Genomic DNA, 22,815 nt, shown 5'->3' on the forward strand with positions numbered 1-22,815 from the left:
GAGTCCAAAGAAATCTCCCTTCTTTGAAATAAATAGCACATCAAAGGTCATTCGAGGATGTGTGGTACAGAAACCTGGCAAATGTGTATTAGAGACGGTGACCACTTCCTACAGCTGTGAACCTCGGAGCTCCTTAGGGACCTCAGGTGGTCATGGGGCTCTGCATCCCCACCCCAGCCTGTGAAGCCCCAAGGCCCCCCAAAACTGAGGCCACCTGCCTACAGGTAGCTTTCAGCCCCGACTCTCCATTATCCCGCAGTCCCGTCATGAGCACAGAAAGGCCTCCTGGAGGAGTGACGGAGGCCTGTGACTCCGTCCTCATCCTCATCCCTGCCGCTTGCTCTCTCTCTGGGGGGCGGGGGGAGAAGGGCTGGCGGTAGCTACTGAAATGCTGTAAGCCTTGGTGCTGATTTCATTGGTAAACACAAAGTCACGTGTTTACAGGGCAGTTCCATCACATTTGCAATCATCACGTGGTTTATTAACAACCACACAAATACCGAATCCCAGAATGTAGGTTCCAGAAAGAAACAGGGCTGTGAGTGAAAATGTTCCAGGCGGCCCATCACAGCCGGGCCTGCCGATGGCCTCGCTTGTGTTCCCAAAGCCCGCGGTCGCATCTGTAATCACCGCCTAGTTCACTCCATCACGCACGTGGGGGTTCCCCTTCCCTGAAGAGCCCCTTTCTGTGAGCGCTCAGCTGTTTGTTTTTAAAGTGATGTTTTATGGGCCAGGGAAACGTCCCCTGCCCGGTCTGAGCATATGGTGGCCAGCACTGCAGACGGGCAAGTCTGTGCGCGGAGAGCTTTCGGCGGCAGGCGGGCGTGTTGGCAGGAGAGCGGTTCTGTTGAGACTGGTGGGCCATCTGGGCTTGCCTTTCTAATGGGATGACTCTGTTTATACCTGACGTCTTTCGGGGGGAATCCCATACTTTCCTACATTTGTTTGCCACACTAGACGTTGTATACAGGTTTCTGGGCCCGAGATAAGAGAGTTTTATCCTTGCAACATGTCTTATATTACTGCCAAGATTTTTTCTTAACAAATAAAAATGAAGCATGAGCATGTTGGACAAGATCCCAAAGATCCCTAGACATTCTAGGATTTTTAATATTGTTTCTGCAAAGTATATTGCACATTTTATATTGAGCACGTTTTAAACGCGGTCAGAAACCCTATTCAAATGAAACCAATCCACAAACTCAGTGAGCATAACCCCTGTCATCCCTCACACTTTAGGTGATTAGTAACTGTAAGGACCAGTTCTGTGCCACACAAGTGAAGCATTCACACGCGTCCTCACAGGCTGGCTGACTAATGGGCCCCGATCCCTCACCTTCTCAGGCCTTAGAACTTTGTTTCGTGTAGACGATGCCCATCTTGTCAGAGAACTGGTGGGTGAGGATGGTGGTTGCCACAGTCCCACCTGCGCTGTCCCTACAACCAGCACGCCCAGTGGCGATCACTTCTCGTTGCTTTCTGCTCTGGTTCTCTGCAGGTGGAGTAAGAAAAACCAGAAGACAGATTGGGCAGGTCGTGTCTTCAGAGGAAAATGAGAAACGTGGTGTTTCTTCAGACAGAGAAACTCTTTGCCTGTGGGTGGTGCCCAGCGGGGTGGGTGCGGTCCCACCAGGCCCAGTGGCGGAGCTTTGACCGTGGCCGCGGAGGGCTCCGCCTTCCTGGCTTGTGGGCGAGGCCCTCACTGCGTGTGGAACCACATCTTTCTAACATGCTGTGTAGTGAGGGCAGATGTAAGATCTAGAGTAGCAGGCGTTTCCTGGCTTAGGCTGGGTCTCAGGCAGCCACTTCATCTCTCCCACCTCATGTTTCTCATTTGTAAAACACCAGTAAAAATTCAAAATGAAACAAAAAAAAATAGAAAAACCCTGCCTTAAATTTTTCACGCGATTGTATAGCTACTCAAAAAGTAAAAGCTGTGAGCATGTTTGATAAACTCAGAAGTCTTACACAAAAATACGGTAATAGTAACAGCGGGTGTGAGCCGTGGGTGAGGGACATGGAGAAGGCTGCCCGGAGTGTGGACGAGCGGGTAGAAGGTCAGCGGATGTGGGTGACGAACCACAGAGAGGGTCCGTCCCAGGCGCTCGGACTCCGAGCCGGCGCGTCTGCCGTGGGCGTAGCATGCTGTGATCAGTGTCTCTCTCTTTCGTCTGCCATCCAAAGGGCTGAGTCACACTGACATAGTGTGCGCTTTTACGTCGTATTCATTCGCATTTTGTGCTATTTTAGTTTTGCATAACTTTGAGCTTGGAAGTTCATAAAGCGATTAAATGGTGTTACGCTAGACAACTGAAACGGTTCTGTGATGATTTGTAGTTAATGGGCTTTTGTAGAGACAAAGAGTGCAGATGGGCCCTCCTTTAAATCGGACCTCAGACCTCACACTGACCATGGCAGCGCCAGGATCCCGCAAGGCCACCCAGCGCGACCGCCGATGGCAGAGTGGAGTGTCACTGGCTTCCAGCTCGGGTGTGGTGTTACGCTCGGTTTCCATATAGTCTCGTAGGGATGGACTGTGAGTCAAGCCTTCACACTACGTGGACGTAGGAGGATGAGGTGTGGGAGAGAGAAACACACTGCCTTGAGCCCAGCCCTGGGCTGGGAATGCCCCTGGTCGGTGGGGGCAGGACCAGCGAGGGGGAGAGGTCCCTGAGAGGAGGAGGTGAGTGGGATGAGGCAGGGATGAGGGAGACCTTGCAGGAAGCAGCCCCTGCTTTATCTGACCTCACTTCCTGTGTCCTTCCTGCCATGGGAAACCGTGAGAGGGTCGTAAGCAGAGGGCGGGGTGTGATCAGACTGTTTTGAGAAGACCCGTCCGGCTGGGGCAGGAAGAAGGGATCGGAGGGCAGCGTGTGAATAGGGCTTCAAGACAGGAGATGCTGGGGATTAGACGAGGGGCTGCCTCGGTGCAGAGATAAGGACTACCTGACGGTGGGTTTGAAAGTGATCCACGGGGCTGAGGTGTCGGATTAGAGGGTGGGAGCGGGGCTGAGAGGGAGATACATGGAAGGACCTGGGATGTGACCTTGTGCAGTTAGTAAAGGGGCCCCATCCACACAGAGCGGGGCCCTGGCGGAGGCCTCAGTGCACAGAAGAGGGCGTGTCCACCCTGTGCTCCCAGAGGCCACGGCCTGGAGCCGCCCTGGAGGAGGGGCAGGTGGCAGCTGGACATGCCCTCCAGCCTCAGAGCAGAGGCTTGGGCAGCAGATGCAAAAGGGGTCAGGCCCCCCCAGGGTGTAAAGAAGACGCCAGCAAGGAAATGTGCTGCGATGTAAGAAAAGGCCTAAACTGACCCCGGGAACAAAAATCCCGTTACCGCATCAGGAAGAGGGGAGCCCTGGGTGTCTTCTCAGATGCGTGGTCCCCCCCTCGGCCTGTCACCCATTCCTCACGTGGGGCATGATGATGGTTCGTTGCGGCGCAGATGGACAGTATACACGCCACCTAGAAAACGGGCTCTGCTGTTTCTCCTCTGTCCAGACAGACACACAGACACACACAAGCCTCGCGGCCCTGAGAACGGAGCTCACGGGCCTGGGCAGCCCCGGGGCAGAGGTTAAATGAAGCCCGTGGTTACATCTAGAGGAGGAATCCGTCCAGGTTCACATATTTGGGAAGAAGGCGTGGGCGCCCCTCCTGCATCACACAGCCCGGGTCTGTGCCCCGTTCGCGCTGAGCGTCCTGAGTGGGCTCGTGGGCCTCGTCCTGGTCACCACCACACACTTACCTTTTGCCCCAACCTGAGAGTTTGAACAGCCTTGGATGGTCATTGCTGAGAAATACTTGTTGGTTCTGAGTTGGTTTTGTGACTGTCTACAGCCAACTGTGTGCATTACCTAGGTTTCTGGAAATTTCAACTAGACTTTTACTTGAAATTGAATACATTTTAAACAAATTTGAATTGATCACCTTTTAAAATAGCATTTTTCATAAAACATTTCTATTATTTCACAATACCATTCTTTTATAAATACAGATTTATATATAAGCAAGATCTACCGTCTCACAGAACACTGTACGTCATGGGATCCCGCCCGGCATCTGAAGCAGCCGATTCTGATGCTGAGAGGAGGGGTGGCATTTCACCATTCACAGTCAGCACAGCTCTCATGAACTCACGAGAAGTAACCAGGTATTCGCTGTGCATGCGAATGCTTCAGCTACGTTGAGTTTTTAAAAGGTGCAGACTCTTCTTTAAGTTTGAATAAAATAAATTTTTATTCAAACAGCAAGGGCCCTGCTGGTATGGCTCAATGGTTGAGCATTGACCTATGAACCAGGAGGTCACGGTTCGATTCCAGTCAAGGGCACATGCTCCGGTTGCGGGCTCCATCTCCAGTAGGGGGTGTGCAGGAGGCAGCCTATCTATGATTTTCTCTCCACATCATTGATATTTATATTTCTCCCTCTCCCTTCCTCTCTCTAAAATCAATTTAAATACACACACACACATATTTACAATAGCAAGGAAAGCAAAGAAGGCACTAATTATGTGTTGGGTGCCTTTTCTGGGCCAAGCACTAAACTATGTGTGTCTCACATGACACAAAGGCAGCGGATTTTGATGGTGACATCAGCTATTCTTTCACACACTGGATGGGTCCCTGGAATACTGGGGCCACTGCAGAGCCGATGCGCAGACAGGCACACACCCGGGAGGCCGGCGGAGTGTGGTGTCAGCACGGCTTGAAGTGCTGGAAATAGAGGTCGTGTCCAACTGTCGATCCCCTCTGTCAGTCCGTCAGATTTGTCCCCAAGACATCACAGCTGCCTTCGCAGCCAGCACTGTTGGTATCGGGTGATGACAATGCCAGGGTCAGATTACTGACCAAGCGCCCAGGCTGCACTAAATCCTCCAGCACTGAGTGGCTGCTCTTTGCAATATAACACCTGTCCCAGGCAGACGTGCATGGAGTGACGGGTGCGGGACACCCCCAACCTTTTCCATGTGAACCGAGGACCCTACGCTGACAAACATGGGGCTAACGCCCCGCCCCCAATAAAGTGACCTACAGAAACCTCAACAGAAGGTTGGAAGTGCAGAGTCAGTGATCTCTAGCTGCTTCCTGCTGGGAGCCCAGAGGAACAGCCAGGTTTGCAAGATTTGCAAATGGAGAAGCTTCTGGTAGAAGCCGAGAGCCAGCCAGAGGTCAGCGCTTTCTCCCCAAAGTGGATGGCTCTGTGGGTCTAATTAAAATCCTAACACGTGAATATAGGTTAAAATTACAATGTAGATACTCATTTATTATCAATTAACATGATAGTTTCAACCTTAAATAATACAAGACTATATGCCCTGGCCAGTGTGGCTCAGTTGGTTGTGCGTTGTCCCAGGAACAAAAAGGTTGCTGGTTCAATTCCTGGTCAGGGCACATGCCCGGGGTTGTGGGCTCAATCCCCTACAGGGGGAATGCAGGAGGCAGCTGATAGATGTTTCCCTCTCCCTCTCCTTTCCTCTCTCTCTAAAAATCAATTTAAAATTTTTAAAAAAGAATACAACACTGTATTCATAACTACTCTTGGTAAGACTGCAAAAATATTGCATTCATTCACTCGGTTATATTCTAGAAGTTACGTTCTAGAGGGCTTCGTGCCACCATAAACCCCGAAGACCACTAACTAAGATGCTGTCGTGTAGGGAGAACAGGAAAGAAAGAGGGGGTCCTAGGATCGAGGCTGGGTGGGGGATGGACAGGAGGGCTTTCGAAGAGACTGGACACGCTCAGGGTGGTGTGGCCGCAGACAGGAGGGATTTCGAGGAGACTGGACACACTCAGGGTGGTGTGGCCGTGGACAGGAGGGCTTGGGCGTGGTTGGTCAGTGAAAGCTTCTCTGGGAACAGGATGTCTGAACAGGACAGAAAAAATGAAAGAGGAACCGCTGTGTGAGAAGCTGGAGATGCACAGCATGAATGACGCGGGGTGAGGACACACTGGATATGCTCAGGAGCTAGAGAGAAGACACCTGTGGGTTTGAGAGGTCATTGCCAAGGTGACTACGGAACCAGCAGAGGCTGGGGGGTTGGGCCACCTGACCCATGGCAGTCCTTCAATGAATGTTTGTTGCCCTAGCTCAGTGGTCGGCAAACTGCGGCTCGAGAGCCACATGCGGCTCTTTGGCCCCTTGAGTGTGACTCCTCCACAAAATACCGACTTCTGTGCATGGGCCACGAAGTTTCAATCGCACTGTACATGCGCGCCCGCACGTGGTATTTTGTGGAAGAGCCACACTCAAGGGGCCAAAGCCCATAACCCGGGCATGTACCCTGACCAGGAATCAAACTGTGACCCCCTGGTTCATGGGCTGACACGCAACCACTGAGCCATACCAGCCAAGCAAGTTGGTTTGGTTTTAATCATCTCAGTCCTTGCGCCCACCTCACATCATCTAGATTCTTCTTTCATTGTCCCCTGAGCAGTCAGAACGTCTGCTCCCAAAGGTCAGCTCAGTGGGAAATCTTTTATTTCCCTGCCTTTCTTCCTTTCTCCCTTTCTCATCCTTTGCTTTTTTGATAAACATATCTTCCTCTAAAGCCTAATCTGCACATGGAGAACTTTTTAAGTCTGTGAAGGACCAGCCCACGGGAATGAGCCGTGAAGGTCCAGGAAGGCGTACTGAGAAGTTAAAACCTGATTCTAAGAAATATCCAGGTTGTCATGATGAAGGCTTTTATGAAAGATTCTTCAAAACATACAAAATCAAACACTTGTAATTGGGGCTGGTGCAGAGAGAGGAAGAAAGATGTAGACTACAGTAATTGCTATAATTGAAGGATAATTACAGCTTTGAGCTTCCAGTCCCGCATATGAGCAGGAAGGAGAGAAGAAAATATGATTTTTGTATGTACAGTTTAGTTGCTATTTTTAAAAAAAGCAAACTAATTTGTCAGGATTTAAAAACCTCCTGCCAAGCACTAAAATCTCTGAGTTTATCACTCGGACACACACAGCTTTATGTACTACACAACAGAACAATCCCGCTAACAGTTCTACCAAAAAATGCCAGTGAACACATCATGACCGTTTCTTATATTAATATTTCATAACAGCCACCTTCCTATGACCTTAATTAGTCAGTGGGTTCAGCTGCTGCTTAATGCAGCGTCTCACCTTGGCTCAGCTGGCTAGTCGTGGTCCTGATACGCCAAGGTTTTGTATTCTTATCCCCGGTCAGGGCACATACAAGAATCAACCAATGAGCATATAAATGGGTGGAACGGCAAATTTATGTTTCTCTCTATCTCATCAATTAATTTGTAAAAAAATATTTAAAAAAATAGATATCCCCTCACTTATGACAACAGGACCATGTCAGCCATGTGCAGAGAAAACAGTGTCCCCATTGGCTGTGGGAGAAGGGCACCCCTCAGTGCGTCTGAGAGCCACCCCAGTCTCCAATGGGGGGAAGGTGCCAGATGACAGCTCTGTGAGAAATAAGAAAATTGGGACTTGACCTTTCACCCCACACCTGCCCTTTCGAATGACCGCAGTGGTAGGGCGCAGTCTTCGGGGAGCATTAGCTACACTGTACTGAAATCCTGGGGGACTAAAGCCTTCCTCCCTGGTGTCTAGATGGGTCCTGGCGACAGAATCAAGGACAGATCAGTGGATGTTCCAGAACGTGTGAGATGGTTCTTACTCATCTCTCAGCGCATCAGGACTGCTGACAGACCGAGTTCCCAGCCCGGCGTGTTCCTGACACACGGCGCCGTGGCAGGCTCCCAGGAAGGTGAATAGGGTTTCCTGTGCTTGGGCACAGGCCTGAGGAAAGTAATGTAAGAGAGACTGGGTCACTTTTAAATGAAGGTATAATAATGTAATTTTCTACAACTAATGTTGAGGAATCACATAACCATTATAAATAATGGCTCACAAGAAGCTGGAATGGAGCCACTGGGCTTAGATTATTTAACCCAGTGAATTGGAGGGAGATTTTAGTAAATTAATTTTTGGTCCTGAAAACACACCTCCTTGTTCCATTTTGTAAGTATATTTTTCTTGAATGTTTCCTGTGTCAGAGGCATGAGAAATAATTAAAGTGACCCTTTCAAGATCAAATCCTACTGTTTCTGCCAGTTGTTTGCCACAGTGTGCACCTATTGCATCTCTGCAGTACACACCCCGACCTCCAGGGGCACCACTCCCAGGTCACTCCCAGGTCACAGTCAGCTCTCCGAACAGAGCCACTCAACGCCCACTCCTGACTCCCTGGGCCAGCTTTCCTGGAGTTCCATGTCCTGTTTTTGTTGTTAATCCTCGCCCGAGGATATTTTTCCATTGATTTTTAGAGGAGGTCGCCCAACACACCTTCCAGACCTCGCTCTGCAGGCTGGAGAGGCCCCCCGAGAGTCCCTCGTGAGTGGTCGGCGCCCCTCCCAGCAGAAAGGCCGGGGTGAGCCTGAGGACCTACTTGCACATTCAGGTTCTGACTTAGTCCAGCCACAGTCACCTGGCCTCTCCCAGCCCCAGGCCGGCCCCAGTAACCGGCGGCCTCGCTCTCTGACAGTTTCCATTCCCCAGTAACCGGCAGCCTCGCTCTCTGACAGTTTCCATCCCGGTTTTAGGAACCAGTGAAAAGCATTTTGTTTGTGGCTTTTAGAGTATAAAGAATTCTTAATGTTTTTAAAACACAGCAAAGATGAGACGTAAAGATGACCGTGGTAAAGAGAGTAGCCAGTGTGCAGCCCTCCGCGTGGCTGTGGTTCGTCGGCGCCGGGGGCCTGCGGTGCACTGGCCACCTCGGCGCTGGTGTGAGACCAGGGCTTGCTCACTAGCGTTCCTCTCGGACGGTTAAATCGCCACCTCGCTCTGCGGTCCAAGTTCACTTTTCCCAGAATGAGCCCCCTGGATGTGCAGTCTCAGTGGTTGGGGAGGGGGCTTGGGGAAGGAACTGGGGTGCCACAGACACCGGCCACCGACCGCAGTCCAGCTGAGTGTTAAAACAGACCTGGTCTTTGCTGTATCATGAGCCACGAGTAGAGGATTTGACAGGCATTTACATCAAATGGTACATTTCTGAACCTCTCAGCAAAGAAGCAAGTTCGTTTTGTCCTGGGTTAAGTCTTCACTGTTGTGAAAACAAGGGGCTGAATCGCACAAGTCAGAAGCCACGTGAAAGCAGTGCCAAGCATTGCTTCCCAGAGGGGGCTGTCCTGCCCTGTCCCAGGACACAGCGCCACACCCCTCAGCCTCCCGCTGAGCCAACAGGGCCAGGGCTCTGAGCATCGGCATCCCTTAGAGCAGCGGTTCTCAACCTGTGGGTCGCGACCCCTTGGGGGGTCGAACGACCCTTTCACAAGGGTTGCCTAAGACCAATGGAAAACACATATATAATTACATATTGTTTTTGTGATTAATCACTATGTTTTAATTATGTTCAATTTGTAACAATGAACATACATCCTGCATATCAGATATTTACATTATGATTCATAACAGTAGCAAAATTACAGTTATGAAGTAGCAACGAAAATAATTTTATGGCTGGGGGTCATCAAAACATGAGGAACTGCATTAAAGGGTCGCGGCATCAGGAAGGTTGAGAACCACTGGTTTAGAGGAAGGTCCACAGTGGACGTGGGCTGAGAGAGAGCGGCCCACACAGGCCGGGCACCTGGGGGTTATGGGCACGCTGGGCTGGCCCTGTCCCTCCATGGGGGCCGGACAGTTGGCTGGAGAGAGAAGCATCAGGACACCTGTAGCTGGTGGCCCTGGACAATGCACTTGACCATGAGCTTCATCCATAAACAGATGTCCTGAGGATTGAACAGCATGGCCGGTGGAAGAGCAGTGGACACACAATGTCCACCTGGGAGAACGCAGTGGAGGCACAGGGGCCCCGGGCAGCCGGAGGCGGAGCCGTGGAGGTCTGTCTACAGCCGTGTCCCTGCACAATCCAACCTCATCTGAGAAAACAGGAGTTTCTTCTAATTCTTGCCATCTCTGAAGACCTGGGTGCGGGGGAGAGGGGGGGCTGTGTCGGGGCTCCCAGGGGCTGGAGACGGCCTGAGACGTCGTGTGGGAAAGTCAGGGGAACACAGCTTGGGGCCCGGGTCGCCAGGGCTGGGACCCACACGCCCGATCCCTGAGGCTGGCGGGGATCCCGCACAGAGGACATGCCAGGGCTGACTCCCGGGAGATGGCAGTGGCTTTGGGCAGCGGCCGCAGAGGCCTGGCACTGTGTCTGTTCCGGAGCGTGGTCGGCCTTCAGACACACGTGGCTTATGGTTGAGTCATTAACCTGACGTGCTCATCTCGTGTTCTCCGTGTCTCCCTTACCTTTAAAGTATTAACTAAACTTGTATTTTGAGAGTCCGCTTGGGAATCTCTTCGTCATTCTTCCCACAGAAACAAGTATTCTCTCAATAAAAATGTCCCACTCACATGGATGCTGGGACTCTGAGGGGATGTGGGGGGACACGTCCTGGCCCCGAAGGGCCCTCCATTTAGATGAATAGTCAGGCAGGGCCGGAAGGAAGGGCCAGGAGCCCATCGCAGCCTCTGAGACATGAGTTAGACCTGCTTAGGCAGCATGGAGCCCCTTACCGGGATCCTCAGAATCAACCCTCCCTTTTCTTTCCCCTCCCCCCTCCCTCCTTGAGATTTACCATTAAAATAAAGTAGGAAACTTGGGGTTGTTTTTAGGTCAGGACAGGAGGAAGCCCCCTGGGGAGTCTTTCCTTGCCCATCCAAGTCACTGACCTGATAGCTTTTCTGAGGCAGGAACGCCCTGGCGGCAATAAACTATGGCTTCTGGGATGCCAGTTCTCTGGTCTCAAAGACGAGTGACAGCCACACAGGCCCCTTCCCCCACCCGGGCCCGGGTCCGTTTCCTGTGTGGATCGATGGTGGGGTCTGTGCAGCATCAGGGGACGCTGACAGGGCAACAGGATTTATGTCCTGCTCCCAGGACAGAGGCCGGCTCCCTCTGCCTCCAGCCGCTGCCGCAGGCCCGTCCTGGGTTTGGGGAGCCTGCAGGGTCCTGCCTCTGTTTCCCTGGGGCTGCTGCCAAGAGAAGCCTCAGGGCCTGGCTCCCAGGGGTGTTGTAAGTGATGCAAGAGGCTCTGAAGGAGCAGCTCTGACCCTGGCTCCCAACCTCCCTCTCCATGGGTATCCCCCCCAACCTCCACCCCCCCCACACACACACACTCAGGGAAGGAGGGGGTTGGGAGAACATTTCAACCACCTCATTTGGCAGGAAATCTTGTGCTCTAGCTGAGGGGGTGGGGTGGGGGGCAGGAGGGACAGTAGACATTTGCTTGGCTGATCCCGTGTTGACAGCAGCCCTGACCACCAAGTTCGGTGTAGCAGGCTTGCCTTAATCGGAAGAGATATCTGCCTGAATATAAATACTTTAGCTGAACCCCTTTGGGGGGGCCCCGGTGCTGTTGGGAGGCAGTGGAGCCGTGGCCTGGGGCGTGGCCGGGTGCCTCCAGGACAGAGCCCAGCAGCGCCTCGCTCCTTGCCACAGTAAACGCGTTTGGTGACTGTGGCTCTGTGTCATCTTACCGCGTGGGCCCACAGCCCGAGAGGACCAGGAAGGAGGTGTGCCCGTGGGCTGGGCCCATCCACCAGGCCACAGTGGAGGCGGTTTCTATCTCGCTTAATTACAGGCCCCCCAGGTCAGCTATGCCAGGGGAGTGAGTCACGGCTGCCCAAACCTGCTTCAAAGGAGCCGAGTGGCTCGGCTCCCACCACCCGCTCCGCCAAATTGTCACTCCCACAATTCCTGGGATCAGAGCACCTGCCCGCGAGAGCGTTTGGCTAAAAGGCAGATCGCTGCCGTGGTCTGCACCTCTCATTAATTCTGTCTGGTGTCTGTTTTCCTTCCTGTCGAAGTGATTTTGGAGGCTGATAGCCCAGGTTGATGGGGACAATTACAGTGACAAGCGTACAGCACAGGCAGCGAGAACAAGCGAGAGCCAGGTCTCCCTGAGGAGCCTGCGGGTCGGGCCGAGGATGGCGTTATTCCGCCACCTTGTGGTTACAATGAATCTGCTTGTAAAGTAAAAGGCCATCGATTTTTCTACAGATTGAATCACATATTGATTAAAATCACGAAATGAATGGATACGCAAGAATAAGAAAATACGGACCAAAATAATTTCATCCAAAATATTTTAGTCCAAAATAATTATCCAGGCCAATTTTTGAAAGGATCCCCCACAGAAGTCCTACAACTTCATGCACTGACCTTCCTCAGGGTCAAATATGAGTTCCCACCGTAGCCTGAAATTACATAAAACGGGGGAGGGGTGAGCTGCCTCCTTTACAGCAACATCACGTTAGTGTGAGATGATAGCCTCGGTCGTGACTGTCCAGCGATGAGCCGACGGGGAGCCTGTTCTAGAACAAGGAGAACTGTGCGCAGCTGGGAAACTGGACCTGCTGTTTCCCGACACGCCCACCTCAGTGCCCAGCTGGTGGGCGCCGGCCAGCTGTGAGTGCAGGGACAGCGCAGGGCCCTCTGCCCAGGGTCGAACAACTCGGCGACTGTTCACACACGTGGTCTGGCCGCGAGGTGTGCTTTGTACTTTGAGGAGATGATAGTCTGTAATTGAATGCGACTGGATTGAGGCAGGTGAGAACAGGACTGACGTATCACCATGAACATACTAGGAGGGAGAGCCCCAAATCTTCGCACATTCCTGCTGGGATGGACTCGTTCTGGGGACTCAGAAAGTACCGTCCTTGATAGAGGAATCGGCAGGAAACAGTGCGGTCCTGGGGCAGCAAGGGTATCGCGGACTCGGAGCCTGGGAGTGTCTTTCCCACGAGGCTCCTGGTCGATAAGGGCACAGTGTGTGGCCTGTGGCAGGCCCTTCCTATCGGGGTAACTGGCCTCCCAGACACCGCGCCTCCTGCTCCCTTCTGTTTCCCTCTGTCGCTGAGCCTGGGAAAGCCTTCGGCGTGGGAAGGACAGTGTTCCCACCACCGCTCAGATTAACCCAAAAGCTGGACCCTGAGCACTGTGTTTAGCTCATGGAACACTCCCCCCACCTACCCCACCCCCCGCACGGGGCCCAGCTGTGGAGGAAAGGCCAGAGCCTCCTAGGACGAGCCCTGGACCACTCACAGGAGGCCTCCGTCTCCTCACCAAGAAGGAAGAACAAGGAAGTCACATGTGCATCTACACACCTGGGGGTCAGTCCAGCTGCACACCTGGGGGTCAGTGCACCTACCCACCTGGGGGTCAGTGCATCTGCACACCTGGGGGTCAGTGCACCTACACACCTGGGGGTCAGTGCACCTACACACCTGGGGGTCAGTGCATCTGCACACCTGGGGGTCAGTGCGCCTACACACCTAGGGGTCAGTGCACCTACCCACCTGGGGGTCAGTGCACCTGCACACCTGGGTGTCAGTGCACCTACACACCTGGGGGTCAGTGCATCTGCACACCTGGGGGTCAGTGCACCTGCACACCTGGGGGTCAGTGCATCAAACCTGGGGGTCAGTGCACCTACCCACCTCGGGGTCAGTGCACCTGCACACCTGGGGGTCAGTGCATCTGCACACCTGGGGGTCAGTGCATCTACACACCTGGGGGTCATTGCATCACACCTGGGGGTCTGTGCATCTACACACCTGGGGGTCAGTGCACCTGCACACCTGGGGGAGGGCAAGTCTGTCTCAGTTGTCGGTAAGCCACCACAGTTTAAGTCAGCGATGATCAGAGAAGTATGATTCCCAGGAGATGTGCTGTGAGGTCAGAACCACCTGTGTGTGGCCCCTCCCAGGGCAGCTGCCTCTGCCCCTCTCCTGCCCCCCGGACTGTGTTGCTCCTGGTCTGTCCAGCTGCACTGGAAGCTCCTGGGAGCTGGAAGCACGTTGGCCTTAGAGATCACATTGTGTCTGACCAAGAAACATATATCAGACGACGCTCATTCTCTTCACTGTGAGATTTTTGTCCGCAATGAGAACTTTTGGGGGAAAAGTGTTTCTTTTAGTAGCTTCTCAGCCAATTCTAGTTGAAGGGGAGTTAGGCAGGAGTTCAGACACATTTTTTCTGAGTTACACCCTTTATTCAGAAGCCCGCTCTAATAGCTTCGATCCTCTTTCTCCCTACACTGTTCTGATGGGCTGGCACCTCACACATTTCATTGTACTCTGTCAGCTCCCCTGGGGAGAGAGAGCTCAAAGAAGAGAGACTCGTACAGAGATGAGAGGGCGCTGAAGGCCCACAGCTGTCACGAGACGCAGGTCTGGCAACTGTTTTCTCAGACCTGCACTTCCTTAGCAGACACCGGTGAACGCTGCCGTGCGATGGAGGAGGGATGGAGGAAGCAAGCACACGCCTGCATACAGGTCACCTGTGCGTGCTTTCACCACGCATAGAACTATCCCACATGGATCCCTAAGCTGCCATGACATGTGCTTGCTTGGGTGTGTCTTAATAGCTCACTGTGGTACCAATGTGTAGTCTGAGTTTAAAGTGACTGGTTCATTGTTTCAGCAAATCCTAAGAGAAGGGGCAGGGATGTCCATTCGTGAGAGCTGCCTGGGGCAGATGAGCCGGGCACTGTGGCCACCTGTGACCTGACCATGACCATTTGTAGGTTGTTTACAAACCACCTGGGTTGAAGGAAGTCCCTCCTACTCAGGAAGGGGTGCGTGTATGCACTGGGAGTGTAGGAAGTGTTCCTGTTGATTCCAGGACTGGAGCACGGCCACCTTGTCTTCTACAATCATCTGTGTACATTGCAGGCATACACAATGCGGTGTGTTTTTTTTTCTCCAGCTTTTTGTTATTATTCCTCAACCTTATATATTCAAGTTTATGGGGAATAGTTCACCTGGAGCAGATTTGGTCCCGTTGAGCTGCCTTTGTGGAAACGGCTTTAATTCCCAGTTTTTCTGTGCGCTCCTGTGGCCACAGGCCGCCGAGTGCTGGCTGGCGGGGTTGCCAGTGATGGCAAGATACGGTGACAGCTCCTCCAGCCAATGAGAACGGAAACAGCCAGTCTTTTTCAAGAAAATACATTTTTTCTCCCTGGGGGATCAGGCCTAAGCTGGCAGTCAGACATCCCTCTGGCAGCCCTGCAGCCCTCGGGTGATGTCCACTTGCCAGTGGGGAGCAGGCCTAAGCTGCAGTCAGACATCCTTATGGCTGCTGGGAGGCGGGAGAGGCTCCCACCACCACTGCTGTGCTGGCAGCTGGCAGCCTGGCTTGTGGCTGAGCAGAGCTCCCTGACCACCAGGGGGCAGCTCCTGCATTGACCTAGCGGAGCGGTGTGTGCGGGGCTAGCAGTGCGGGGCGTACAGAGTGTGCAGGGCTAGCGGAGTGGGGCGTACAGAGTGTGTGGGGCTAGCGGAGCGGGCGTCCAGAGCGGTGTGAGCGGGGCTAGCGGAGCGGTGCGTACAGAGCGGTGTGTGCGGGGCTAGCGGAGCAGGGCGTACAGAGCGGTGTGAGCGGGGCTAGCGGAGCGGTGCCTGCAGAGCGGTGTGAGCGGGGCTAGCGGAGCGGGGCGTGCAGAGCGGTGTGTGCGGGGCTAGCGGAGCGGGGCGTGCAGAGCGGTGTGTGCGGGGCTAGCGGAGCTGGGCGTACAGAGCGGTGTGTGCGGGGCTAGCGGAGCGGGGCGTGCAGAGCGGTGTGTGCGGGGCTAGCGGAGCGGTGCGTGCAGAGCGGTGTGTGCGGGGCTAGCGGAGCGGTGCGTCCAGAGCGGTGTGTGCGGGGCTAGCGGAGCGGGGCGTGCAGAGCGGTGTGTGCGGGGCTAGCGGAGCGGGGCGTGCAGAGCGGTGTGTGCGGGGCTAGCGGAGCGGGGCGTGCAGAGCGGTGTGTGCGGGGCTAGCGGAGCGGGGCGTAAAGAGCGGTGTGAGCGGGGCTAGCGGAGCGGGGCTAGCGGAGCGGTGTGTGCGGGGCTAGCGGAGCGGTGCGTGCAGAGTCGTGGCAGCGATTCATGAAGAAAGCATTTCGCAGAGGCCCGGCCCAGGCCCGCACTAAGGTGTCCCGGACCGCTTCTGTGCTGCGCCGCCCTTGTTTGTGGTGTTGTCTTCCGCTGGGGCTGGTTCTCAGCACAGACCCCGTTGGCCTGGAGCTGTGCGTAGGGGAGTTTGGAGAAGCGCAGGGAAGGCTGGCCCTGAACACAGGCGGCCACCTACTCGGACAGACAGCTGTTTTCGAGGTGAATGAGAGACATCCTACGGCCTTGACTGCACTGACCTCTAACCTCTGGAAGAAAAGCAGGGGAGGAGAGCTGGGGAGACGGTGGGGAAGATGCAGGCTTCACGTTGGGGACCGCTGTGGAATGAATGCTGTGCCCGGGGAGTCAGAGACTCCAGCACATGTGTGCTTGCTGTGGGCCTGGGTCCTACTGCACATGAAGGCACCAAGGAATCTACCCGCTAACGTGCTGGCACCATCAGACACCCCGCTGCACACGGGCCCCGCCTTCGTGTGCAGGGGAGGAGACACAGGCCTGGACAGTGAGGGGATGGAGGGCCTGCACGCAGGCACTCGCCTCCCTGACCCTGACCCTGACTCTGCCCAGCCGACCTGGGGGGGAGGAGGGGAGGGAGCGGCACGGGGACTAGTTAGCAGGTGCTGGCGCCTTGTCACCTGAGACATTGTTTCAAACAGGTTGGTCTCTGCGGCAGACGCAGCCCTCGGCCCGATGCCACCAGGTCTGGAGGACTGACGGACGCGCCAGCCAGCGCCCCCTCCGGCTCCCGCCATGGGGCCCTCCGGGAGCCTGCTGGGCGGACACCTGCAGATTGCCCTGTGGGGGAGCTTGGCAGCTGCCGCCACGGTCTTCCTCATCACCTTCCTCATCTTCCTGTGCTCCAGCTGTGACAGGTGAGAGCCCGCGCCCTTCCAGTGGCTTCAGAAGAGACTCAACACGCGTCATTGAAGAGTCTGGACGTGGCTTCCTCCCCTGATGGCTCTGTCAAGAGAAGCAGAGCTGGACTCTCCGGACCCAGGAGCCCCTCCTGCCTGCCCAGTGGAACCCAGGCCTGCAGGGCTGGGACCCTGTGACCAGGACCAAGTGGGCCTTTGCTCCCAGGCCTGGGCAGCTGCCTCTGTCGTTCTCAAGTCTCCCACTAGGGGGCGCTGTTGCCTTTTGCATCTGTGGTGACGCGCTCTAAAACTGATGGCTTCCTAGCCTGAGCGAGTAAAAACAACTTCTATTTTTACTCTGCGGACTTTCCACAGCCTGGAAGGAAGTGCACATGACTCATCCTGAGAGCATGCACCCTTCCTGGTGCCAGAATTTGTCTTGTCTGATTATTTTCTGAGGCCCCCGCAGTGTGACTGCAAAGCCTCCAGCTGGGAGAACAGGAGACATGTCTGGGTGCTCTTTTCTTAAGGCATCACTCGCCCAGCGTTCCACATGTGATCAGGGTCCACTCGGCATCCTGCCTGGTCCTCTGGTGGGGACCCTGCTGTGACTCGCCCCGACCCCTCCCGCCCGCGCCTGTCCGGCTTTGCTTCCCTAGCAGTTAACCTTGGTCTGACATTAGGATGGGAAGGGGGAGTGTGTTTGATTTTAGATGGTGAGTGTGATATCACAGGAACATCTCATTTTTCATTTCAGAGAAAAGAAGCCGAGACAGTACAGCGGAGACCATGAGAACCTGATGAACGTGGTGAGCCCCAGTGCATGTGTGTGTGCGTGTGTGCACATGTGCATCCATGTGTCTATGTGTGTGCACTTGCATCTTCATGTGTTCGTGTGTCTGTGTGTTTGCATGTGTGCCTCCATGCGTGTGTGTCTATATGTGCATGTTTTCAAACACCAGCCACTCATCTAAGCGTGTTCCCACAAGCTGACAATTTCCTTCCGGAAAGAACAGCCTGAGCTCCCAGCTGCCTGGGCAGGTCCTTCCTGCAGGTGCAGGCTCACCACGGCCAGAGGCCTGTGCACACAGCCAGGCTGCTGGGGGGTTCTGACAACGGCTGCAATTGTGCGGGGCCTGGGAGAGGGATCCTGAGGGAGCCAGAGACTATGGCAGGGATGTGTCTTTGTTGCGTCCGCCCCACTCTAGCTCCAGTGGTCATTCGCTAGGGCTGTCATAACGAAGGACCACAAATGGAGTGGCTTAAATAGCAAGTCTGTTGCCTCAGAGCTCTGGAGGCCGGAATCCCAGGAGGTGTCAGTGGGTTGGCTCTGAGGGGGTGTCACTGGTGGCTTGCTGGCGTCCTTGGCATTTGCGGTGCCTCCCTCATCATGTGGTGCCACACCCTCCCCCCCCCGCCCCCCACCCTGTGCGCCTGTCTCTGTCCAAGTTCTCCCTTTGCAAGGACTCCAGTGAGACCTCCTCTTAACTGGTTTCATCTTCAATGACCCTGCTCCCAAATAGGGTCACTCCCAAGGTAGCGGGGCTGGGATTCCACAGGGATTTGGGGAGGATACAGTTCACCCCCTAACAGCTGGCCACCAAGCTCACTAGGGCCTGGGAGCCCCAGCACTACAGGTGTGGCCTGGCCTCACTGTGTTCTGCAGCTCTCAGTGTCTTCCGGGTCCTGACCCAGCCCAGAAGGTACTTCAGGACCCCCTGGGAGGAGCCGCCTGAGCAGCCTGGTCCTTGTGGTGAGAGAGAAGGGTTCTGCGCTCAGGTGCATGCCCTTGACCAGCAGTGGGGCCAGCCCACCCTCGTGTTCGCAGAGGCCCTGCCTGAGCCCCCACGCGGTACCCACGTGGTGCCCACACAGAGCCTGCTCCCGGTCCTGGCGTGGTCTCACCTGCAGGCAGCATGTGTGGAGTCAGCCTGTCTGGGGGGAGGGCGTAAAGCCTGCAGGCAGCAGGCAGGCTCCATGTTCACCCAAGGCATCTCCAGGCTTGGCCGCCCTGCCCTGCAAATGCCCAGGCAGACGCGGAGCTGCTGGGACCCTCTCCTCCAGGGAGCCCCGGGGGTCCCTGCCCTTCTGCTCCGGTGCACCCACTGCCATCCTGGGGTTCGCAGCACCACCCCCCGGCCCTTGTCCCACCCCATCTCCGCCTCTGGTGGTCCGGTTCCCGTGGGCCTTTCTCCTGGCAGCTAAGGGTAGAGGTGGTAACAGAGCCCAGGTGTGGTCATTCCGCTGGATGGATTGTTACCGGGGAGGCCTCCTCCTTCACACCTGACACCCGCTCAGGCAGCGTCCCTCCTGCGATGTTGGCATCTGTTCGAGGTCCTGGCCGCCTCCCACAGTGGCCCGTCCCCAGGGCACCTCCACTGAGCGGAACAGCCGAGTTCCACGAGCTTGGGGACCTTGACGCAGCGTGAGCCACTTGCACTCCACTGTTGTGTGGCTCCCAGTCCGGAGTCACATGTTCGAGGCCCGCGGGCCAGGCTCCCAGTGCTCTTCGCACCAGTGTTCTCCAGGGGGAACCGGAGCAGGTCCAGGGCGGCCTCCTGGCCCCCATAGGCCGCGTGTTCCGTCATGGATGGGGGCAGACCTGGGAGCCGTGGCTCAGGCGCCACGTGAGGCCAGCTGGGAACTTGTAGAAATGCATCAACTACCAACTTGATGACACCCATAGCCATTGCTCGGCCTGGCCTGACTATGCACCTACGCAGTCGAGCCCAGCAGAAAGCCTTCGCTCCCCACATCGTCCCCCCTCCCAGGGCTGAGGGTCAGGCTCCGAGAGGCTGCAGACCCGCCTGTTCGCAGCTGGCTGTTTCTGAGCTGGAAGCAGACCCGGCTGGGTATGCGCAGTCTCGGGGGTTGAGGACGTTAGCGGTCATTGCCAGGCAGACTGGGGTCTCTTCCCCCGGGTGACAGCAGCGGGTGGCCTTTCCCTGCTTTGCTCGGCGTGGCTCACCTTTCAGAATAGTGTTTATAGCACCGGGGCCAGGGCTGAGGCTGTGCTGGACTGCCTGCGAGGAGCAGCAGGGGCTTCTGGTCCCCACCTCCCCTGCTGCGAGGGGCTGACCCCTCACGCCCACCGGGCCCATCTGCAGACCCGCAGGTGGAGGTGCCCGTGCCCTGGCGATGCTGGGAGAGCCCCGTCCAGCAGAATTTCCCACCAGGACGTGGGAAAGGAGCCCCTCGCCACACGAGGCGCAGAGCACGGCCCATGTGCCGAGCACATGGGCAACTGACGTCTATTTAATTTCCCTTCATCCAAACCAAAGTAGTGGGTGTGGGCTTTTGCGGATGTTCCCATTTTTAGAAAGAGGCTAGGACTCCCCTCCGCAGGGCGGTCTGACCGCGTGCGTCTCTCTTGCAGCCTTCGGACAAGGAGGTGTTCAGCCGCTCGGTGACCAGCCTGGCCACGGACGCGCCCCTCAGCAGCGACCAGAACGGCGCACTCACCAACGGGGACAGTAAGTCCCCACACACGCCACACGGGACTCATCCCCCAAGACCAGGGCTCCAAAGGCGTAGCCAAAGGCTAGGAAGTAGGAACTTGCTCACTGTTTGCACCAGTTCTAGCAAAAGTCGTCTCAGGGACGGAAAGCTCGGGTGCCGATTGGCTAGGGCGACCCTGCTGACTCACTCGTCCTGAAGCCGCTGGCAGGTGGCCGTTACCGACAGGACCTCCTGCCCCTGTGAGAGCAGCATTGACGTGAGCAGCGTCACTGCCCGCAGCACGCAGTGAGGGTGGCTCGGGCCGCGGCCTCAGTTTCCACCAACTTAGATCCGCAGCACAAGCGGAGGGACTTCAGCCCCAACATCAGTGTGGACCCGAGCTCTGCCTCCCTACCTCGCCCTCGGCCCACGGCTCTGTTCCCACTGTCCCGCCCGCCTGTCTCAATGGGCACCTGGTAATGCACCTGCCCACCTACCCCGGCTGCTCTGTCCCGCTCAACTCAGCTGGTGCTTCCACTGTCTCTAGCCCAGTGATGGCAACCTTTTGAGCTCGGCGTGTCAGCATTTTGGAAAACCCTAACTTAACTCTGGTGCCGTGTCACATATAGAAATTTGTTGATATTTGCAACCATAGTAAAACAAAGACTTATATTGTTGATATTTATTTTATATACAGTGGGGCCTTGACTTACCAGTGTCCCGACTAACGAGTTTTTTGAGATACCAGCTGTCTCTCGGCAGATTTTTTGCATTGAGTTGAGTAATTTGAGTTAACGAGCTCCTTAACGAGCTCGGTCTCAGAACGAATTAAACTCGTAAGTCAAGGCCCCACTGTATTTAAATGCCAGGCAGTGAAGATAAATAGACTGAAACTGCACGTCATAAACACAATCCCCCCGTGTGAAGACTGCATAGCACACAAAGCACATGTCAGGGATATGTCAGATAGAGTCGCACACGATAAACACGTGTGAGTGGGGGGTACAGTGCATAGTTCAGCGTGCGTTTCCACGTGCACGCCCTCACACCTTCATGCCCGTGTACCAAGAATGTGCCCGGAGAAAAATCAACCAAAAAAATGAGTTCGCGTGTCACCACTGACATGCGTGTCATAGGTTCGCCATCACTGCCCTAGACCCACCCTGCCCCCACCTCTCTCCCTCACAGCCCCGCCCCATCACCTCTCACAGCCCCTCCCCCATCACCTCTCTCTCTCTCACAGCCCCTCCCCCATCACCTCTCTCCCTCACAGCCCCTCCCCCATCACCTCTCACAGCCCCTCCCCCATCACCTCTCTCACAACCCCTCCCCCATCACCTCTCTCTCTCACAGCCCCTCCCCCATCACCTCTCTCTCTCACAGCCCCTCCCCCATCGCCTCTCTCCCTCACAGCCCCTCCCCCATCACCTCTCACAGCCCCTCCCCCATCACCTCTCTCTCACACAGCCCCGCCCCATCACCTCTCACAGCCCCTCCCCCATCACCTCTCTCTCTCACAGCCCCGCCCCATCACCTCTCACTCAGGTGCTGCAGGGACTGGGACTAGGACCCTTTGAGATCATGGTTCTCCCTGCACAGGTTGGGCATTTACCTGAGGTCTCAGTGCACCGAGGGGCTGTGTTTAAACTCAGCATCTTAGTCTCGGGCACATCCTTGGGACCACCTGTCCCACCCCTGCCTCTCGCGGCAGGAGGCCCTGCGTGTGTGTGTGTGTGTGTGTGTGTGTGTGTGTGTGTGTGTGTCTTGCACCCCGGGGGCACAGCACCCAGCTCGGAGGTTGGCGGCCTGTGTGCTGGCTTCCTGGCACTCTGGACTCCCTGTGCGCTCAGAACTGACCAGGTCCACACCCCAGTGCCCACCCGTCCCGGTGACACAGACACCTGCCCCGGACAGCAGAAGTCCCCTGTGATGGCAGAGCCTTCAGAACGGGATAGGGAGTTCGAGGGTGGGGTCCGTCCTCACTTTCCCGGTGCCCCTCGGGATGCTTCCTAACCCCCCAAGAGAGACGGGTGTTCTTTTCAGGGTGAGCTGAGCGCTGAATTCGTTCCTTCTCTCACTTAGTGTTTTAGGCGACAGCACAGCGAGGTGCCTGCCGCGGCCAACACGCCCTGGGCCCAGCGGGAGCATCCCAGCCCAGGCAGTGAAGATAAATAGACTGAAACTGCACGTCATAAACACAATCCCCCCGTGTGAAGACTGCATAGCACACAAAGCACATGTCAGGGATATGTCAGATAGAGTCGCACACGATAAACACGTGTGAGTGGGGGGTACAGTGCATAGTTCAGCGTGCGTTTCCACGTGCACGCCCTCACACCTTCATGCCCGTGTACCAAGAATGTGCCCGGAGACCTGGCATCTGGGACCTTCCCGGCCGCACCTATGGCCCTCCCCTCGAGGGTTCCCATTCGGGTTTTCTGGGTGGAGGTGGAAATGGGGCGAGGGAAGGAGACCTGGTACGCAGGCCTCTCTGGCACTGGTGCAGGGCACATTTTGCCCCATGATTCCCATCACGTCTGCCAAATCAAAGTGACCTTTGGAAGGTCCAATAAGGGGTGC

At 55.6% G+C, this 22,815-nt stretch overlaps 2 protein-coding genes across 4 annotated transcripts in view; both read left to right on the top strand.

The window, feature by feature from the left end:
• The window catches only part of PAG1 (phosphoprotein membrane anchor with glycosphingolipid microdomains 1), a 97,132-nt gene that overhangs the window by 60,295 nt on the left and 14,022 nt on the right, over positions 1-22,815 (top strand). For 2 of the 3 annotated variants that reach the window (XM_070391856.1, XM_070391855.1), the window contains exons 2-4: positions 16,600-16,815; positions 17,555-17,606; positions 20,174-20,270. In XM_070391856.1, the coding sequence (XP_070247957.1) occupies positions 16,694-16,815; positions 17,555-17,606; positions 20,174-20,270 (271 nt within the window). In that variant the 5' untranslated portion in view covers positions 16,600-16,693. Of the gene's footprint in view, positions 1-4,059; positions 4,202-16,599; positions 16,816-17,554; positions 17,607-20,173; positions 20,271-22,815 lie in introns of those variants that run through there. The other variant, XM_070391857.1, reaches the window with a different exon arrangement.
• The window catches only part of ZNF704 (zinc finger protein 704), a 200,661-nt gene that overhangs the window by 10,911 nt on the left and 166,935 nt on the right, over positions 1-22,815 (top strand). The window lies entirely within an intron of this gene.

Source organism: Myotis yumanensis, unplaced genomic scaffold (genome assembly GCF_028538775.1).
Source record: "Myotis yumanensis isolate MYYU_CA2020_CCGP unplaced genomic scaffold, mMyoYum1.0.hap1 SCAF_15, whole genome shotgun sequence".
Classification (NCBI taxonomy): Eukaryota; Metazoa; Chordata; class Mammalia; order Chiroptera; family Vespertilionidae; genus Myotis; species Myotis yumanensis.